This window comes from Python bivittatus, unplaced genomic scaffold (genome assembly GCF_059951505.1).
Source record: "Python bivittatus isolate LINGU-HERP-01145 unplaced genomic scaffold, Pbiv_v1 ctg000700_np1212, whole genome shotgun sequence".
Classification (NCBI taxonomy): domain Eukaryota; kingdom Metazoa; phylum Chordata; class Lepidosauria; order Squamata; family Pythonidae; genus Python; species Python bivittatus.
In genome coordinates, this window is record NW_028277098.1 from 104,468,918 (window position 1) to 104,487,248 (window position 18,331).

At 58.5% G+C, this 18,331-nt stretch overlaps 3 protein-coding genes across 5 annotated transcripts; 2 read left to right on the forward strand and 1 right to left on the reverse strand.

The window, feature by feature from the left end:
* The first annotated feature begins 4,783 nt into the window (after window positions 1-4,783).
* SNX21 (sorting nexin family member 21) lies at window positions 4,784-11,953 on the forward strand. Of its 2 annotated transcripts, none has more exons than XM_088154474.1 (4): window positions 4,784-4,877; window positions 6,552-6,846; window positions 7,211-7,368; window positions 7,874-11,953. In XM_088154474.1, exons 2-4 carry the CDS (start codon window positions 6,567-6,569, stop codon window positions 8,543-8,545), a joined length of 1,110 nt encoding a protein of 369 aa, XP_088010600.1. In that variant the 5' UTR covers window positions 4,784-4,877; window positions 6,552-6,566; the 3' UTR covers window positions 8,546-11,953. The 2 variants fall into 2 exon arrangements, with proteins under 2 accessions (XP_088010600.1, XP_088010599.1); XM_088154473.1 differs by lacking the exon at window positions 4,784-4,877 and adding an exon at window positions 5,770-5,908.
* ACOT8 (acyl-CoA thioesterase 8) lies at window positions 9,055-13,570 on the reverse strand. Of its 2 annotated transcripts, none has more exons than XM_088154487.1 (6): window positions 13,366-13,570; window positions 13,055-13,191; window positions 11,121-11,337; window positions 10,509-10,666; window positions 9,496-9,687; window positions 9,055-9,392 (listed from the first exon to the last, which is right to left on the reverse strand). In XM_088154487.1, exons 1-6 carry the CDS (start codon window positions 13,497-13,499, stop codon window positions 9,274-9,276), a joined length of 957 nt encoding a protein of 318 aa, XP_088010613.1. In that variant the 5' UTR covers window positions 13,500-13,570; the 3' UTR covers window positions 9,055-9,273. The 2 variants fall into 2 exon arrangements, with proteins under 2 accessions (XP_088010613.1, XP_088010612.1); XM_088154486.1 differs by having other exon boundaries at window positions 11,112-11,337; window positions 13,366-13,559.
* A 1,219-nt stretch (window positions 13,571-14,789) lies between these two features.
* LOC107326470 (zinc finger SWIM domain-containing protein 1) lies at window positions 14,790-16,252 on the forward strand. Its single transcript, XM_088154052.1, is given in 4 exon segments — window positions 14,790-14,849; window positions 15,392-15,910; window positions 15,912-15,975; window positions 15,978-16,252. Coding segments are annotated over 4 exon segments (897 nt in total). The 3' UTR covers window positions 16,232-16,252.
* Window positions 16,253-18,331: the final 2,079 nt, after the last annotated feature.

Consider the following 18,331-nt stretch of genomic DNA (forward strand, 5'->3'; position numbering starts at 1 on the left):
CCTGGGGGGAGACAAGGAACCACCTGCGCGGGACCGAAGGGACTGGGAGTGGCAGGCAGGGCAGCCCCGAGCGCCAGTCCTCGGAGATTTGTGCTGGATGCAAACTGCCCCCCCAGTTGAGGGCCCATTTGGGGCAGGGGCAGCACAATTCCTGAGGAGGCCGGGGCCTGACAGGCAGGAGCAGCTGGGAGCCCTCCCCCTATTAATAGACATGCCGAAGGAAAGCTGCTGAGGAGGCCAGTGGGGCAGCACGCTAAATAAGGCAGAGGAGTGCTGGCTCAGGGTAGAGAGGGCCAGGCTCACACCCCCCACCCCACACATACACGGAGGAGTTGCCAAAGAGGGATTAGCAGGTGCCAGGTGGGGGTCACTCAGCTGAAATCAGCCCCCCTCCGGCACAAAAGTCGCTCGAAGATCAAGCCTTTGCCGCTTTTCTATCCAAGGCCCACGGACTGTCCAGGGGCAGGCAACGAGGACCAGGCCAAATTCATTCTAGGCCATCCCAGGGACCCTCTCCCCATCCCAGGTGAGAGGACAGCCTGGCATAAAGGCAGTGAACTCTGCCCATGCTTCAATCAATATGGACTTTTCTCGTTTCTGTCGCCAAACCAGAAGGGGTAGGCAGCCAGCCCTGACACGCAAAAGGCGTGCTGCTCGGGTTTCCCCTGGCGTTCAGAAGGGATCCTGCCACCACAGAGCCACCAGCCAAGAGAGCGGCTAGCCGGGATCCGGAGTGGGAGGACAGCCTCGCCTCAGCTGACGTGGCTGCAGAGGGCCTTCAGCTTCCCACTGCTCGCTGCTGGCTTCTCTCACAGTTCCAACAGCCGCCCCCGGCTGCCGCCACACGCCCTGCCAAGCGCCACTTCGAGAAGTGCTACAGCTCCTCCCGAGAGCCAGTCCGAGACACCCAGGCAGCCCAGCTTGCTGCGCCCCTTCCGGGGGCATCTTGCCACTGAACCAGAGCCGCCGGGGCACTGCTGCTCTTCTGCTTGGACCGTGGGCCTCCCCTATTTGCTGACAAGGAACCGGCCCCTCCCCAGCACAGCCCCTTCTTTCTGTGCCGGAACCCCAAGAGAAGCCCTCCAGGCCCCAAGCTGAGCTCTCCGAGTGAGTCAGGCTACCCGGTCAACGGGGAGGACGGGGACTGCAACTCAGGACGTCTGAAAGCCATTTGGCTGGGGAAGGCCGCCCTGCTGCTTGGTCTGCCCTGAGATCCATCCCCAAAGCCTTCCAGCTCTTCTTCTGCACCATAAGCGCAAAGAAAGGTCACTCTGGCAAGGGACCTGCAGGCCTCCCTTCCAGCGCTCAGTGAAACTGCCAGGAGCCTTGTGGAGATCAAGCCATTCACTGCAGAAGCTTTTCTAGGCAAGAGTTTATTGGATGCAGAATCAACCAAAGTGCAGGACGGCCACAGCAGAAACACATAACAACTTCCAGAGCTTTGGGTCAAGCCAAAGCCCCATCAGGTTCAGCCTTCTGGACTCAAACTGGCCAGTTGGAGGGCTCTGGGGAGGCCACAATAATCCCCCCCCCCATGGACAAACGGGACAGCTGGGATGCACATCAAGGAGGAGTCATCTGCGTCTGACAGGAGTGGGAGGTCGGTGCCTGCAAACTTCCTTGGGGAAGCCATTCCAGAGCTGGCGTCTCTCTGCTGAGAAATCACCCAGCAGGGTCTGAAGCTAAGACTTTCTGCCTGTGGGGCTCCAGCCCCAACCGCCTCTCCTGGCCTGTTGGAGAGCAAGGGATTGTGGGAGTTGGCGCAACACATCTGGGCTCTTGCCTTGGCTGTTCAGACCTGGCCAGATGCTTTCCCTGTGCTACTGCCTGCCAGCAGCTGTCCTCCCTGCTGTTGGCAAAGGCAGCCCCCACCCGCAGTCCCAGGGAGGGTTTCGGCATCTCTGAAGGTCCTTCAGGCCCATCCAGAACTATAGACGGGATGCTTGGAAATGTCTCCCTTGGGAGGGCAAGGCCGTGCCAGACACAGCGGGCTCTAGAGAACGGGCCAAACCCCACTGCCTCCGGGCTTCAACCACCCCTGCTTCAGTCCCCATGGTCAGCCCCAACATCCACTCACTTCTGGCAGTACCTTTAACACAGGGTGCACCAAATTAAAAATGGAGGCCAACCAGAAAAGTCACGTCAATAGATTTTCTAGGAAATAAATTGCAGTCAATTTAGAGACTGACCTGCCTGGAAAAAATGAGTCTTATTAGAATGACTCCCTCCATTTCCTTATCAGAACATCTCCTTATCTAATTGTGGGCATGCCACAGACACAAGACATCTTGATGTCAGCAAAGGATTTGACACATTTTTCCTTAAAAGTGTGATTAGAGTCCATTGGAGTTGGGCAGCCAATACATTTAAATCAATAAATAAATGCAACTACATGACATGGCAGATACAATGATAAGTAGTTGGCTCAAAAACGACCAGTGGTTTTCATCAAACTGCTGAAAGCTTTTGTGTGGGATCCCACGCAGTCCAGTGCTTGGCCCTCTGCTCTTCAACATTTTCATGAAGGACTCGGACAAAGAGGGAAAAAGAAAAAGCCGGTCAAGAATGCGCAGATGGCACAAAATTGGGAGGGATACCAATACCTTAGAAGGCAGAAATATTCAAAATTGGGAAAGTGGGCTGAAATATCAGAATGAAATTGCACCGAAACGAGTGCAAAGTGCTTCGCTTAGGAAAGAAAAGCCGAACCCACTGGTATGGCATGGCGATGCCTGCCTCAGTCACCATGCTTGGGAAAAACACCTTGGAATGGAACACCCAACTCATACTGAGTCAGCAGCGAGATGTAACTGCAAAAAAGGGATATGCAGCTTCAGGCTGAATCACAGAAATATAATTTTTTCATCCCAGGAAGCCACAGGCTGATTCTGCTTTGGTCAAATCCCACTTCAAGTTCCGCACCCAGTTTGGGTAGAACCCTTTAAGGAAGATTCAAAGACACTGGAAGAGGTTCCGGGGAGGGTGCTGAGGAGGATCCAAGGGGAGAAACAGCCCAGGGAAGGGAGGGCCTCCCTGGTGCCCTGCCGTCACCACATTTACACATCCTTCACACAAGAATATGCTTGGTGGATGGTTCAGATTCCCTCTGCCCACATTTCCAAGCCATGCCTCGTTAACCACCTCTCTCCTTCTCACGTTATCAGCACTTTAAGGTACGGGAAACAGATACCCCAAGAAATACTACAACCCTTCATTATGATCCGGCTATAGTAATAATAGAGTCTTGAAAGCCTGGCAGCGTTTCCTCTTCCCTCTTCCCCTAGAGTCACGGCGGGGCTTTAAGTTTCTTTCTCCCGCCTCCCAGACTGAGCTCAAGCTTTGTGAACAGTCGCTGCCGCTCTTCTCCAAAGTCACATCTGTGCTTCTCCACACATCTCCCCCTCCTTCTCTCCAAGCCGAAAAGCCCAGCACTGTAAGCCTGTCCTCGTAGGGGAACCTACGCTCTAGCCCCTCCCAAAAGAGCAGGACAATCCTCTGTCTGCAGGCTGACTTTCGGATCCAAGCGCAATTGTCTTGGTTTATAGGAAGGCCTGGCATGATATGGTTCATGGGGTCACGAAGAGTCGGACACGACTTAACAACTAAACAACAACAATCCATCTGGGACAAGGAAGAGAAGGGAGACATCCAAAGGTGCGGCCCAGCTGCCACGGAGCAGCGGCCTTTGGAGACGAGGCCAAAGCAAGGCAAGTGGGGGAACTCTCAGAGAATTCTGAGCCGGGCGGTGATCCCATCCGACTCACCTGCAGCCACCTGTGGCTGGGAGGGGAAACTGCTGGGAATCATCTGTAGTGGAGGAAATCAATCTAACAAGCAAAATGGAGGCCGCCCCCTCTTCCCCCCCACATCAAACCCAGTTGCTTAATCCCATGAGACCCAAATTGACTCTCCCTGCCCCAGACAAAGCCGCCCCCCCCCCGCAATCCCATCTAACCAGAGAAGCCTCCCCAGCTGTTCACCGCACAGCCCTCAGAAGAAGCCTGCAACGCAGGAACGAGGTGAGAGACCCCAACATTCCACCCTCTGTCAGCTGTGGACCTCAGCATTCCATCTTTTTATCATCATCATCATCATGGTTGGTTGGTTGCACAGTCAGCCAGATGTTTACGCTGGATTTGGCATTTTTATCCACCTATTGAGTCCTTCCAAGGACCTGGGAGAGGCAGATGTTGTGGTGTGATGGTGTTAAAGGTAGTCACAGGATTTAAGCTGTTCCAAGTAAAGTTACCTCTTGCAATGGACTGATGGTGATTTTGTCAGTGCCCAGGGTCTTCAGGTGGTGCTCCAGATGTTTTGGGACTGCACCCAAAGCGCCTATTACGCTTGGTACCACCTTTGCTTTCTTTTGCCACAGTCGTTCTCCCTCTATTTGCAGGTCTTTGTATCTTGTGATTTTTATTATTATAAAATAATAATATAACATTATTATTATTCTTTTACCCCACCTTTTTTATGTATAACTCAGGGTGGCAAACATACCTAATACTCCTGCCTCCTACTTTCCCCAGAACAACAACCCTGTGCCGTGGCTTGGGCTGAAAAAGGCTGGCTTTAACAAAGGACCTCCCGGCTCTGCTGCCTGTTTGCCGAACCAGACCTGACCCCAGAACGGGGACCAGGACTTGCCCGCCTTCCCCACACCGGCCAGCCATCCGACCGCGAGGATCTCCCGCCTTGCAGCCCATTGTTCGGGCTCCCTCGTCTGCTAACGCAGGCGCCCGCGATCCTGAGACGAAGAGCCGCCCTTCTCCTGGCGCCGCGCCCCTCACTGCCCGCCTTCCAGGGCCGGCCAGCGGCCTTGCCCGTCCTGCGAACACCTGCGCCTGCCGTGGGGAGGGGTGCCCTTGGGAAGGCTGGTGAGTCCAGGGCCAGGGAGGGAGGGGCGCGGAGGGAGTGGCCCAGCGCCTCGGCTGCCTTCGTGTGCAGGCTCCGAGACCAGCCCTTACGGAAAAGCGGGCCGGGTCCCGATGCACGCGTCCGGCGCCTGAGAAACCCGCTAGGACGGCGTTTTCCCACCTTGGCAGCTTTGCTGGCTGGGGCATTCTGGGAGTCGAAGCTGCCAAGGTCGAGAAACGCGGCGCTGGACCTTCCTTGGCCGGCTCCCGCTCTCCAAGGAGCCGAGAGGCTCAGGCAGAGGAGGGGCCGCCCGGCCGCCCAGGGCGAACTCCGGCCCGGCCCGTTGCTGGCGTCCAGGTTGGGCCCGAGGGGAGCAGTTCCCGCGCCGCGCCGCGCCGCGCCTCTGCCCGCCCGATTCCCCTTCCTGCAGGCGGCCGAGAGGGAACTCCAGCGCGCGTCCCAGATTCCCCCCGGGGGCCGTTCCCTTCCGTTAAAGCGAAACCGAGAACGGCCCTTGGACGGGCGCGCTGCGACGCCGACCGCCTCCGCCGGGAGCGGGGCTGCCAAAGGAAGGGGGCCGCGGCGCTCGCTGGCAGGAGCAGGAGGCCGCCAGGCAGCTCGGCCAGGCAGGCGCCCGCGTCCGGGCGCGTCCCTGCCGGCTGGGCCGGCGCTCGGCTAGCGGGAAACGAGACCACCCGGCTCCGGCCGCAGAGCCGGCCGCGGGGGGGGGGACTCCTAGCTACGGGGAGGGAGGCCGGCCGGCCGGCGACGCCCCGCCCGGCCCCCGGCTCTTGCCGCAGCCCTCCCCCCGCTGCGCGGCTGGCAGGCAGGCGGGCGGCCCGCGGCCGGAGCCAACGCGGCGGGAGGAGGAGGAGGAGGAGGAGCGCGGGCGGCCGCTGCGCCAGGCGGCCCCGGGCAAGCCGGGCGGCGGGGCGGCGCTTCGCCAGGATAACGGAGAAGGAGCGCGGAGGGAGAGGCCGGGCGGAGCCGCTGCCACACAGCGGCCATCGCAGCCGGGCTGCCGAGGAGGACAGGGCCGGCCCCCTTCCAGGTAAGGTGCCGAGCCGGGGGGGGGGGTAAGCGCGGCTCCTCTGAGCATGTGCAGAGTCCACCAGATTGACCTCAAACGCATCCGCCGTCTCGGCCCCAAAGTGAAGGTTCCCCGGCAGACCGAGCCCTGCGCGGCATCCGCCAACAACGGGCCAGGGAGCCCCGCCGGCGGGTGGGGGAGACGTGGGCGCCCATCGCCGGCCTGGAGCAGCTGGGAAGCGCCAGGCCCGGCTGAGAGCCGCCCGCCGGGGTGCTCCGCCGCGCCGCTCCCGCCCTCCGTGGGAAGGGGCGAGCCCGGCCGGGACTCGCTCTCCGGGACGGCCCTTTGCGAGGGCAGCCGCGGCGGAGCTCCGTAAGAACAGCCGCGGCCAAGGCCCCGAATGGAGGCGGGAGGCAGCCCCGGGCGCTTCAGCTGTTGCCCAAGCGCGGAGCCGCCGAGCCGGTTTCCCTGGTCCGGGCAAGCGTGTCGTTGGCGGCCTTGCCCTCTCTGCCCGGCCCCGCTCGGGGCCTTTGCTCGGGAAGGGAAGCCTCGGAGCAGAGCCGCGGTTGCCGGCGGGGGCGGGATGGGGGTCTGAGGAAGAGCCCCTCTGGGAGCCTTCAGCCCGGAGCCAGAGCAGCGCCCTCGGACCACCCCTTTCCCCCAGGGCCCGCCGCGGCCGATGGCCTCCCGCATCCTGCACCGGTTGCGCCACGCGCTGGCGGGGAACGGGGATCAAGAGGGGCTGGCAGAGGGCTGCTCGGGGGCGGAGGAGTGTCCGGAGAGCTCCGAGCTGGAGGATGACACCGAGGGCCTGGCTACCCGGCTGAGCGGGACTCTCAGCTTTACCAGCAATGACGAGGAGGAGGAGGAGGACTACCAGGAGGGCGCCAGAGGAGCTAGAGAGAAGCCTGGGGGCCCCCCGGATCTGGACCTGCCCGGAGATCCTGCAGAGCATGGAGGTACAGCCTTGAAACGGGGGAGGGTGAAGCTGATGAATACTTCGCAATGGCTGACTGAGCCAGGGTAATTCAGATAACCAGTGTGTATGTTTGGACAACACGTTGGGCCATACATCAGGCACGCTGAATTTAGGCAAAATCCTCCCCCACTCCCGGATTTAGAAGATTCAAGCAGCTTCTCTTCCCTGGGCTAAATCTCAACCCCAGCAGAAATGCAGTTCACATGCGAAGTGGGGAGGGCACTGCTTCCTCCCTTATCCTCCCCTCGGGGTCAGAGGGCACCCTTGCCCAGCTGCCAGCCCAGGGGCTTCCCAGGCCCAAACCCGCAGCCTCAGCGCTTTGCGCTCTTCTCCTCCTGGTGCAGGGCCCAGCTCCCCCTCGACAGAGCAACGAGGCAGCCACATGCTCACGCGCCAGTTGCAGGAGCTCTGGCGGAAATCGCGGGGAAGTCTCATGCCCCAGCGCCTCCTCTTCGAGGTCACCAGCGCCAGCGTGATCAGTGAGCGCAACTCCAAGTATGTGGTGAGTAAAGGGGGGCAAACAAGGGGGGCCCAGGAAAAGAACACTCCGGCCATGGTTGCAAGGAAGTGGGGTGCACAAGGCCGCCTGCTTCCCCCACAGGAAGGGCAGCCCAGAGCAAGATGCAGGACTCGGATGCTCCGGCCCACAGCATGGGAAGGAAGGAGGCACCCACCCTGTTCCCCATAGGGTACCCTCAGCCTTCTCTTTTCTCTGAAGAAGGGGGCTGCCCAGCAGGGATGGCGGGGTGTGTGCAACTGGTGGCAGCTGGCCTTGACTGTTGTCTCTTTCTTTGTGCTGCTGCGTTGGGCACTGCGGGCTCAGAAGAGCCTCAGGTAATTCTTTTCAAGGGGCAGCAGCCGCTTCACCTGCCCCCGTCTCTGCCACCTGAGAGGACCCTCTGCAAGCCTGCTAGGGGGAGGGCTGGGGAGGGCCAACAGGCTTTGCTGTGGTGGGGGGGTCAGGCTGGGCTGGGCTTCCCTTCACCTGCTTGTTCTTTGGCACCCAGCTCTACACCATCTACTTGATCCAGGCGGGGCAGTTTGACAAAGCGCCTGCCGCCGTCGCCCGCTGCTACTCTGACTTTGAGCGGCTGAATCGACGCCTGCGTCGCCACTTCAGCAGAGACATGGCAGGGGTCTCTTTTCCTCGGAAACAGCTGTGGCACAACTTCACACCTGCGACCATCGCCAAGCGCAGCCGAGCATTTGAACAGTTTCTCTCCCACCTGCACTCCTTGCCGGAGATCCGCTGCTCTGCCACATTTCTGGAATTCTTCTTCCTAGATAGCCTGCAGGGAGCGCAGCGCTTGACCAGCAGCGGCCTCTACCCTCAGGCCCTGGCTGCCTGGACGAACTCACAGCGGCTGCAGGAGAAACTGGGCGCCTGCCACTCGGGGCATTTCTTGCTGACGCTGGCTGGCCTGACGGTCTGCCACCAAGAGCTGGAGCAGTGGGACGAGGCCTACAGGGCCTGCCAGCAGGCCCTGCACCAGCTGGAGGGTCAGGAGAGCCACCCCCTCTTGGCTGCCTTCCTGCAGGCCCACATCCATCTGGCCTGGGTGCTGGGTAAGGACAAGCGGCAGGCTGAAGCCCACCTGCGTGGCCTGCAGGAAGCTGGGGGGGGCGAACAACAGCCTCCCGCTTTGAAAGAGCTGCTGGTCAAGCAGCCATTGCCCTGAGTCTTTGCCAAGGGAGAAGAAGTGCTCGGGAAACGGGAGCACCAGAGGCAGGACCCACAGGGCGAACAGGAGGAAGCCAACGCTGCGCTATGCACATGCAGCCATGAGCTCCACACCTCTGCTTGCAGAGCAGCAGGACGAGGTTTGGGGGAGGGCTGGTCCGTTCAGCTCAAGAACCAGAAGAGGCTTCTGGGATGCAGAGCCACCATCACCTGAATCCTTCCAAGAAAATGAGGCGATGGCACTGCCACATTGGGGTGGCACAAGCATCTGTACAGTCGCTGGCAGAGGGGCGGCGAAGACCCCTCCCAAGAGGATCCCTGCAGGCGGTTCCTGCTAGATGGGAGGGAGGCCGTTTGGCGCTGGAAAAGGGAAGCTCGGAGGCACCCAGGCTGCTCTCTTGCAACCGGAGCATCCCAGGCAGCCGCACGCAAGCTCTCCCCTCCAGCATCGATGCAGCTGGGGCCAAGAGGGATAGTCTCCCCGCTTCAGAAACGAGAGCAGTGTGGCATGCTTCACTCCCTTTATTAACATTCAGGGAATAGAGGAGAGTCTAATAAATTAATATGCCCAAGTAAAGCGGGGTACCGGTGCTTCCACCTGTGAGTCTCACCGCCAGAGGCTACGGGCACTCCTTGTAGGCCAGCGTCACCCACTGAAGACTCAGCTGGTCCGGGAGGGAGGCCTCCCACAAGGGGGATAGCAGCAAGGGAAAGAAAAAGCTGTTGCTACAGCTTGCTGGCGGTGGGCTGCTCCTGCACGCGGATTACTCCTTCCTGGGCGCAGCTGGCCGCCAACACGCCATCTCTGCGCCACAGGCGGCCGTGCACCAAGCCCCGGCAGCCCCCTGGACGGAGGAGAGGAGAGGAGAGAAAAGCTGCAGCTGCACTGCTTTGGGCCCGAGTCCTCCTGCCCCGCCACCCCCATCGCAGGCAGGCAGACCCACTTACCGGCCCAGGGGCTCTCGCACTCATAGAGCATCCAGTGATCGGCTCTGAAGGGCGCATGGAACCACATGGAGTGATCAAGAGAGACCATGAAGCTCACTCTGTAGTGCTGGTGTGGCAACAAGGCTGTCCGCAGGAACGCGTAGTCCGAGATGTAGGCGGCCACGCAGCAGTGCAGCTTCATGTCGCATTCGCCTGAAACAGAAAGGCCAACCCTAAAACCACCCCCTGAAGGAAAAGCAAGGCAGCAGGCCGGGGGGGGGGGAGGTGGGGGAGGGTAGGGCGGGCTAGCAGAAGAGGCCAAGTAGCACCATTCAGCATACTGAGTGCCCTTCTGCCTAGTGGGTCTCAGGCATGTATTTAGCGCAATATTTGCAATCCATTCCAAGTCCAGAACTTGAGCAGTTCACATTAATTAAAAATCTGTAAGGCAACCCAACGCTCCTAGCCATAAATGTCATAAAATCACCTAAACACAGAAAACTTGGACAAACAGCACAGTGCTGGTTTCCAAATGCCTGACAGTCCAATGCCTTAACTGCCATCCTAAAACAACTGGGGGGGGGGGAGATTCCATGAAGATGGGGCAGTCACCGAGAAAGCCTGACCCCAGGCTCCCACCACTCTTGAACAGACTTTGAGGGACAGGCAGACTGATTTTGAAGGAGATGGTCCCCAAGCCCAGCCTTCTAACTAGCCCTTTGACTTGTACTTACAACCCTATCCATACAAACACAGTGCCCGAAGTGCTGGTGTTCTCCTGCCAACAGGAGGGGCCACAACTGGCACACCAGCAGAAGACATGAGAGGGGTCCAAAGGTGCTGCCCTTCTGAAGGACTAGGTGGGAAGAGCTCCCTACTTGGGAGCAGGCAGGTCCTCCACAAGACTTCTCTGCTGCCAAAAGAACACCTCTGCTTTTTCAAGTTAACACTTCCTTCTCTGGGATCTGCCCAAGAGCAGGGCGTGACCAACTCACTTGTGGAAAGACAGGCTGGAGGCCGCACGCAGGTCTTACCGATGTAGCCTTTGGCACGCACCCAGAAGAGCTGCTTGGGTTCCTGGGGGTTCTTGTGAAAGAAGTCGGGTGGGTTCACTGGCTTCATCTCAATGGGCACTTCCTGGGCCAGCATTCTTCTGAGACCCTGTCGGTATCTCTCTAGGAGGTTTGGATCCCTTTGAAAAAAAGCCAGCGTGAGATGGTTGGAAGCCACGGAGGCTGTGACGGCGCTGTACTTTCTGCCAGAGGCATGGCAAAGTTGAAGCAGAGGGGGGATGGCTCCTCACTCTCAGCTGCAGCAGCCTCGGCTTGACCTGCCCACAGCCCTTCTTGGAGGCCCAAGAGTCTACCCTGCTGCCAGCACAAAGCCACAAGCGCAGCTTGATGGGCTCCCAGCGGCCAGAGATACAAGTGCCTCCAATCAATTTCAAGCCAAGGGCAGAGGCAGAGCTGAGCTCAGCACCCAGGGCCAGTTCCAACGTTCCTGGGTGGGGAGGTTGTGGTCTTCTCCCTGGGCAGCCAGGAGCCACAGGGGGCATCTCCTACTGAAGCCCTATGGCTTTGCTCTTGCCATACCCCAAACGTACCGCTGGTTCAGCCCTGCTCCTCCCAGCCACTCACCGCAGGTACCTCTGGATTAGTTGCTCCTGAGTCAGCAGTTCTTCTGGGAGAGGCACAGCTGGCATGTGGAACTGGTGCTGCACAGGGCTGGCCTGAGCCCGTTGGAAGGAAGCCTGGCATATGAAAATGGGCTTCCCATGCTGGATGGCCTTGACTGAACGCACAGAGAAGCTCCTTCCGGTGCGGGTGCGCTCTACCTGATACAGAACTGGCACAGTGGGGTCCCCTAGAAGCCAGAAGTGCCTGCAATGAGCCCCCCAAGGAAACACTGGGTTGCCATGGGAATAACCCTTGCACTCTCCATTTCTCTTCACTTCCTCTTTGTCCTAAGGTAGCTGGCAATCCGTTATCTGCAGCTCCTCCGTCATTCACTCTCCTGTGAAATGGCTGGCTGGGTTCATCTGCGGATCAGGCTAAAATAGGGCTGGGGAGTCTTGGTTTGTGTGTTGCAGGAGCCCAGTCTTCGTCTCTACAGGCTGAGTGAACCAGCCTCTCGCTTCATACCATAATATGATCATTAGTTTATTAGGTACAGCATGATACGTGAGTCCAGAACTCCTCTTTTGTTAACCCAGGTGTAGGCTTTAGCCTGTTTTGCATATCAGCCATAAACCTGTAAACTGCATGTTTGAGTCATCTGAGTGATATTTTCTCCGCCCTGCACCCCCAGGCAAAGCTGGAATCTTTTCTCCCTCGTATGTTGGGCTCTGTCAAAATTGAACAGGGAGTGACGCCCTTTCCGGCAAAATTTGATCTGGCTAAGTATGGAAAGGAAGTACCCTTGTCATCCATACTCACAAACACACACACACACACACACAGTCAAGAGAGTCCATGCCAAAACAGACTACAGCATATTTACATTTTACTTTAGCTTAGCACATTTTGTAAACCTAGTTGCTATGCTTTGTAAACCATGGTTTACAGCTTAATATGTTGCACAAACCCAACTGTACATTATTCAACAAATCATGGTTTAGATTTAACCAAATTACACAGCTGGATCCACACAACATGCTAAATTCAATCTGCGGAGCATAATCATTCTGCCCCCTTAATTTTCTATGCCCAAACAAATACACCATATACATGCTTAACGTGATGGCCTACTCACCCAACATGGAATGGTGCCCCCTTGGAGATCCAGATGGCTCCAATCCAGTTAGCCTCTTGCAAGGCTCTGAACAGACCTAGCTGTTTCACCAGACATTTGGGCCAGGAACTTAGGCAAGTCCTGATCATGATGATGTGAGTTTCTGTGACCGGGGCTATTGTTCTAACCTTGGGTCCATGGGTTACACATTGTGGTTTTCGCTTTAATCCTTATACATGCTGCCCAGAATCAGTGTTGTGAGATGGGCAATCATATAAATCACTTAAATAAATAAACTACCCAAGACCAAGACTGGTTCCCCACAACTGAACCGCAAATTGCCCACTTTCGTTATCTGAGCATGTCCTGCTCATCGACCCATGACATGTCAGCTACTGAGACCTGCCAGATGGAGTCCCAGCTAAAAGATGTTCAACAGTTATTCGTATGGACTTGGGGAAATGATTAAGAGGAGAGAGGAATAGCAACCCTAACAGCAGAAGACGGGACTCCCTCCGCCCGCTAACGGTTCCAGTCGACAGCCAGGGAGGTGCAGACTCCGCCACGCGTTTTCTGCGGGTTTTCTTGGATTCTTAACTGGCCGCTGTTAGTAGGACCGCTTGCCCTACAGCATCGTTCTTCCTCCTAAAATTTGACTGCAGAATTTTGCCCGAAGCCAACAAAAGGAAAATGCGGGCTTACCGCTAACCTTTTAAAAGTACGGTGCGCGGCTAGAGCGCCGGAAGGTTCTAGGCCGGCGTGACCGCCGGAACAAGCCCACCGCTGCGCCCGCTTTTACGCGCCTAGAACTTTATCTGCCGCCCCGCAACGCTCCGGCCCCGCCAGTCACCTGCCCGCACGAAGTAGCAGTGCAGCGAGTGCGCCTCCAGCTCCTCCGCCACGGCCCTCGCGGCTGCCACCAGCGCCTGGCCCACGATCTGCCCGCCGAAGAGGCGCTGCGTGACCGGCACCCAGTAGTGCCTGCCCCTGGAGGGAGGGAGGGAGGGAGGGGGAGAGTCGGGGCTGCTCCGCCGCCGCCGCCGCCCGCCCGCCCGCCGCACCCCGCCGCCCGCGACCCGGCCCCTCGGCAGGGCGACCCCGCGGCGGCGGCTGGCCGCTGCCCGCCCTTCGGAGAGGCGCCCGCCGGCGCGCCCTGCTGACCGGAAGAGGTCCGCGTCCAGCGGCTCCAGGTGCAGGACGCTGGTGATCAGCACGCTGCGCAGGTCCCCCGGCGGCCCCCGGCCCTGCTCGGGCTCCGGCTCCGGCTCCGCTCCGTCGCCCGCGGGGGACGCCATCTTGGACGGTCACGTGGCGGCCCGGCAGGAAGCGCGCTCCCCTCGGTCCGCCCCCGCTTCCGGCCGAAAGGGGCGCTCGTCCGGCGGGCCCCGCCCCCCGCTGCCCGGGCGGCCGTCCGGCTGCCCCCGGAGCGACGGTCCGCGGGGCGGGGCGCGGAGCCGGCCGAGGGGGCCGCCTTGGCTCCCGCAGCTGGCTGGGCGGCTGGCCCGGCGAGTGCCGGAGCCGCCCCCTCCGCTGCTCGCGCCCACGAGTTCAGGAGCGCGCGCCCCCCGCCCGGGCCGGCTGCCGCGGAGGGCCCAGCGGGCCGCCGGCCCGGGCCGCGAGCCGCTTCCACGGCGCCCGCCGCCCTCGTTCTTTCGCGAGCGGTCTCGGGACCGGAGGACCCGAGGTTTAGCGCTCGGGCGGCGCTGGAGGCCGGCGCAGCGGGCCAGGCTTCCGTTCCGTTCCGTTCCGGGGAGGGAGGGATCTGCATGGAAAAGCCGGGCGCGGAGGCGGGCGCGGAGCCGCGGGGCGTCGTTCGCTCTGGGGTAGCCGGGCCGGTGCTCGCCCGGACGCTCAGCGCGGAACGGCCTCGGCTCCGTCGCCAGCCGCCTTGCGGACGCTCGCGAAAGCCGGCTTTGGGGCGAACTGGGGCACCGTCGAGGCTGAGTTCCGCGATTGCACCGCGGACGTCGTATTTCTGCGCGTGGTGACTACGGAGGTGCAGGACGGGGCGGCCCCTCGGCGTCGGGGCTGTTACCGCCGTAAGACGCGCCGGGGCCCTCCCTTTCCCGACGGCGACGGAGCAAGTTCGCCTCGAGCGATTCGCGCTGGGGCGGCCCGGCCGGCCATGGCCCTTTCCCACGTCGCTCGACCCCGTTCGCTCTCCCGCAGACCTTCCCCGTTTCGCCACTCTGTTTTCTCACCCTTCTGCCAATTTGTATGTCTATCTGTTTGCGCCCATAAAAGGATCGAGCCAGCCCCGGTTTGGTCTGCTGGCTCAGCCGTCCGCTGGTTAAGCGGGAAGCCTTGACGCGGCTAGCCAAGGAAGAGCGCGCGGGACCGGCGGGGCGGCAGTCGAGGTCCCACTAAGGAGAGGCGTCTCCCTGCCCCGAATCTTCCCACCCGTCTCGGCGCACCTCGGAGCCACCTTCCGAGCGCGCGGCCAGCTCCTGGAAAGGGCGCCGACCGGGGGGGGGTCGCGCGGAGCCCCCAGACCCGCCGCCCTCCCGTCTCCTGGGCGACGGGCTGCGCCCGCCCCCGAGCAGGTTCGGGTGGGCTGGGCAGGTCGCGGAATCCGCGATTGGGCGATGCGCCTGCCGATCCCGCACTGCGGAACTGTGGCCGGCCGGGAGGCGACGGGGCGGCAGGTGAGGGGGAGGGCGCGGGCCGGGGGGGGGCGCCGCTCCTTCCCGCTGGCCCGGACGCCTCCCGGACTGGCGGTGCCGGCGAGATGGGCCCGAGGGCCGTGATGGGAGGGCTGCTTCGGCCCGGCCAGGGCTTCGCAGGCATCCGGGCGGACCTGCTGCTGGAGCGGCTCGGACGTGGAAGCTGCCTCGCGCCTGCGAATGGGGCGTCGCCGAAAGTTGGTCCTTTCCCCCCGTGCACGCCCAGTCTGGCGCCTGGTTTCCTCACGCTGTGGGGCCTTTGTCCTTCCCCACCTGGAAATCATCAAAGAAATCAGTTTCGCCCTTAAAACGTTTCAGACCATTCAGTCTTTACATCAATTTCTTAACTCTAGCGAAACGAGTTACACACTATCAAAAACTCTTCTGTTTGGGGTGTTGTTCGAGGTGATTCTGCCTTATTTCTTTGCACACCAGTAGAGCAGCTCCCGCGGGTACGTCTCTGCTTAACCACTTGGTCTTCTCGCTAGGCTTTGCCCTCCAAGCCTGAAGTGTGACGGTTGCAGCAGGACCACGGCCCTTCCCTGTGCTGGAATCACAAGGAAAAGCCCCTCCAGAACCAGAGTCCAAGAGGCTTACAGGGAGCATTGGCCCTTGACGCCGTGAAGGACTTGCTGAGCCCAGAGTGGGGCTTGCAAACTCCCAGCTGGACTCCCTCAGCTTTCAGGCCATTCTCAGTTAAAGTGCAAACTCTCCAAGGCCTCTCCTCCCTTGGTGTCCTCCTCTTGCAACCCCACAGACACCCCCCCCCGAAGCCCAAGGACCTGGTGGCTGCCGAGCGTGCAGGAAGTGAGCGGGAGGCTACAGTCTCTGCCAGGGAGGCTGAAGGGTACCTGAAGCAGTCATTGAGCAGCATCTGTATGGAGCCTGCAGCGAGGCTCTGCCTGAATGAATTGGCAGTGGTTCAGAAGTCTGCCTGTTTGACAGGAACCAGTGCCGGCACAGTCGTCATTCAGCTTTTGGGAGATGCCCAGGGAGCGCGGCCAAAGGGTTTCCATGGCTGCACCTGCCGTTTCAGCCAGACTTCTGGCTGCCTTGCCTTGCAGACACGTCTTGGCGGCGCTGAACTCAGGAGGAGAGGATTTGGAGCCAGGGAGTGGCGCAAAGGATGCAGTAACTCCCAGCCAGGGTAGACCAACACCGATGGCCTGCTGGAAGTCTTGAGAAGTTCCAGGAGTGAACTGTTGGATAAATACCTGGTTGTGTCTTTTCTAATCACAGAGATCTGCCGGCTTCTGAGCCAGTGCAATCCGAAAGAGTTTAATCATAGATACGGCACTCTTCGTGAGCTAGCTGACTGCTGGATTAGGCCTTACATTCAGGTGAAGTTAGAACTGCAATCATAGCTTGCTAGCATACAGTCAGGCCCAGAAATATTGAGACATCGACACAATTCTAACATCTTTGGCTCTATACATCACCACAATGGATTTGGAATGAAACAAACACAATGTGCTTTAACTGCAGACTGTCAGCTTTAATTTGAGGGTATGTACATCCAACTCAGGTGAACGGTGTAGGAATTACAACAGTTTGCATATGTGCCTCCTACTTGTTAAGGGACCAAAAGTAATGGGACAGAATAATAATCATAAATCAAACTTTCCCTTTTTAATACTTGGTTGCAAATCCGTTGCAGTCAATCACAGCCTGAAGCCTGGAACGCAAAGACATCACCAGACGTTGGGTTTCATCCCTGGTGATGCTCTGCCAGGCCTCTGCTGCAACTGTCTTCAGTTCCTGCTTGTTCTTGGGGCATTTTCCCTTCAGTTTTGTCTTCAGCAAGTGAAATGCATGCTCAATGGGATTCAGGTCAGGTGATTGACTTGGCCATTGCATAACATTCCACTTCTGTCCCTTCAAAAACTCTTTGGTTGCTTTTGCAGTATGCTTTGGGTCATTGTCCATCTGTACTGTGAAGCGCCGTCCAATGAGTTCTGCAGCATTTGGCTGAATGTGAGCAGATAATATTGCCCGAAACACTGCAGAAGTCATCCTGCTGTTTTTGCCAGCAGTCACATCATCAATAAATACAAGAGAACCAGTTCCATTGGCAGCCATACATGCCCACGCCATGACACTACCACCACCATGCTTCACTGATGAGGTGGTATGCTTAGGATCATGAGCAGTTCCTTTCCTTCTCCATACTCTTCTCTTCCCATCACTCTGGTACAAGTTGATCTTGGTCTCATCTGTCCATAGGATGTTGTTCCAGAACTGTGAAGGCTTTTTTAGATGTCGTTTGGCAAACTCTAATCTGGCCTTCCTGTTTTTGAGGCTCACCAATGGTTTACATCTTGTGGTGAACCCTCTGTATTCACTCTGGTGAAGTCTTCTTTTGATTGTTGACTTTGACACACATACACCTACCTCCTGGAGAGTGTTCTTGATCTGGCCAACTGTTGTGAAGGGTGTTTTCTTCACCAGGGAACGAACTCTTCGGTCATCCACCACAGTTGTTTTCCGTTGTCTCCCGGGTCTTTGGGTGTTGCTGATCTCACCGGTGCGTTCCTTCTTTTTGAGAATGTTCCAAACAGTTGTTTTGGCCACGCCTAATGTTCTTGCTATCTCTCTGATGGGTTTGTTTTGTTTCTTCAGCCTAATGATAGCTTGCTTCACTGATAGTGACAGCTCTTTGGATCTCATCTTGAGAGTTGACAGCAACAGATTCCAAATGCAAATAGCACACTTGAAATGAACTCTGGGCCTTTTATCTGCACATTGTAATTGGGGTACTGAGGGGATATCACACACCTGGCCATGGAACAGCTGAGAAGCCAATTGTCCCATTACTTTTGGTCCCTTAACAAGTAGGAGGCACATATGCAAATTGTTGTAATTCCTACACCGTTCACCTGAGTTGGATGTACATACCCTCAAATTAAAGCTGACAGTCTGCAGTTAAGGCACATTGTGTTTGTTTCATTCCAAATCCATTGTGGTAGTGTATAGAGCCAAAGATGTTAGAATTGTGTCGATGTCCCAATATTTCTGGACCTGACTCTATATGTTGGGATGTCGCTGTTTAGTTTCTTCTCCCACCCCATACCTCCTGGCAATTGGTACCCACAGAAATATGCTTCTTTGGTGAAAGTAATGGAATTACATGGGACGAAATTCTGCCTCTGCAAACTGAAGTGCTTTGCTGGTGGTGAGGAAACACGGAAGAGGAGCAGTGGCCTGTCATGGCCTGTGGGTTCAAGACATTGGTGTACCTCATCCCTGGGACAGAGCAGCCCTCCAGCTGGATGTGGCAGGCCTCCTCCCTGCTTTGCCTCCTGCTTGTTTCCTGAGTGGGGCCCTCCACGCCCTGCCCCCCCCCCGAGAAACAGGCCTCTCCAGGCCTGACACGTGAGGCTCCTTATTATTCCTGACCCCAATCGGGACAGGCAGGGCCCCCAAGCAGCCCTGCACTGGGGCAGCTGGGCCAAGAAGAGCCAGCC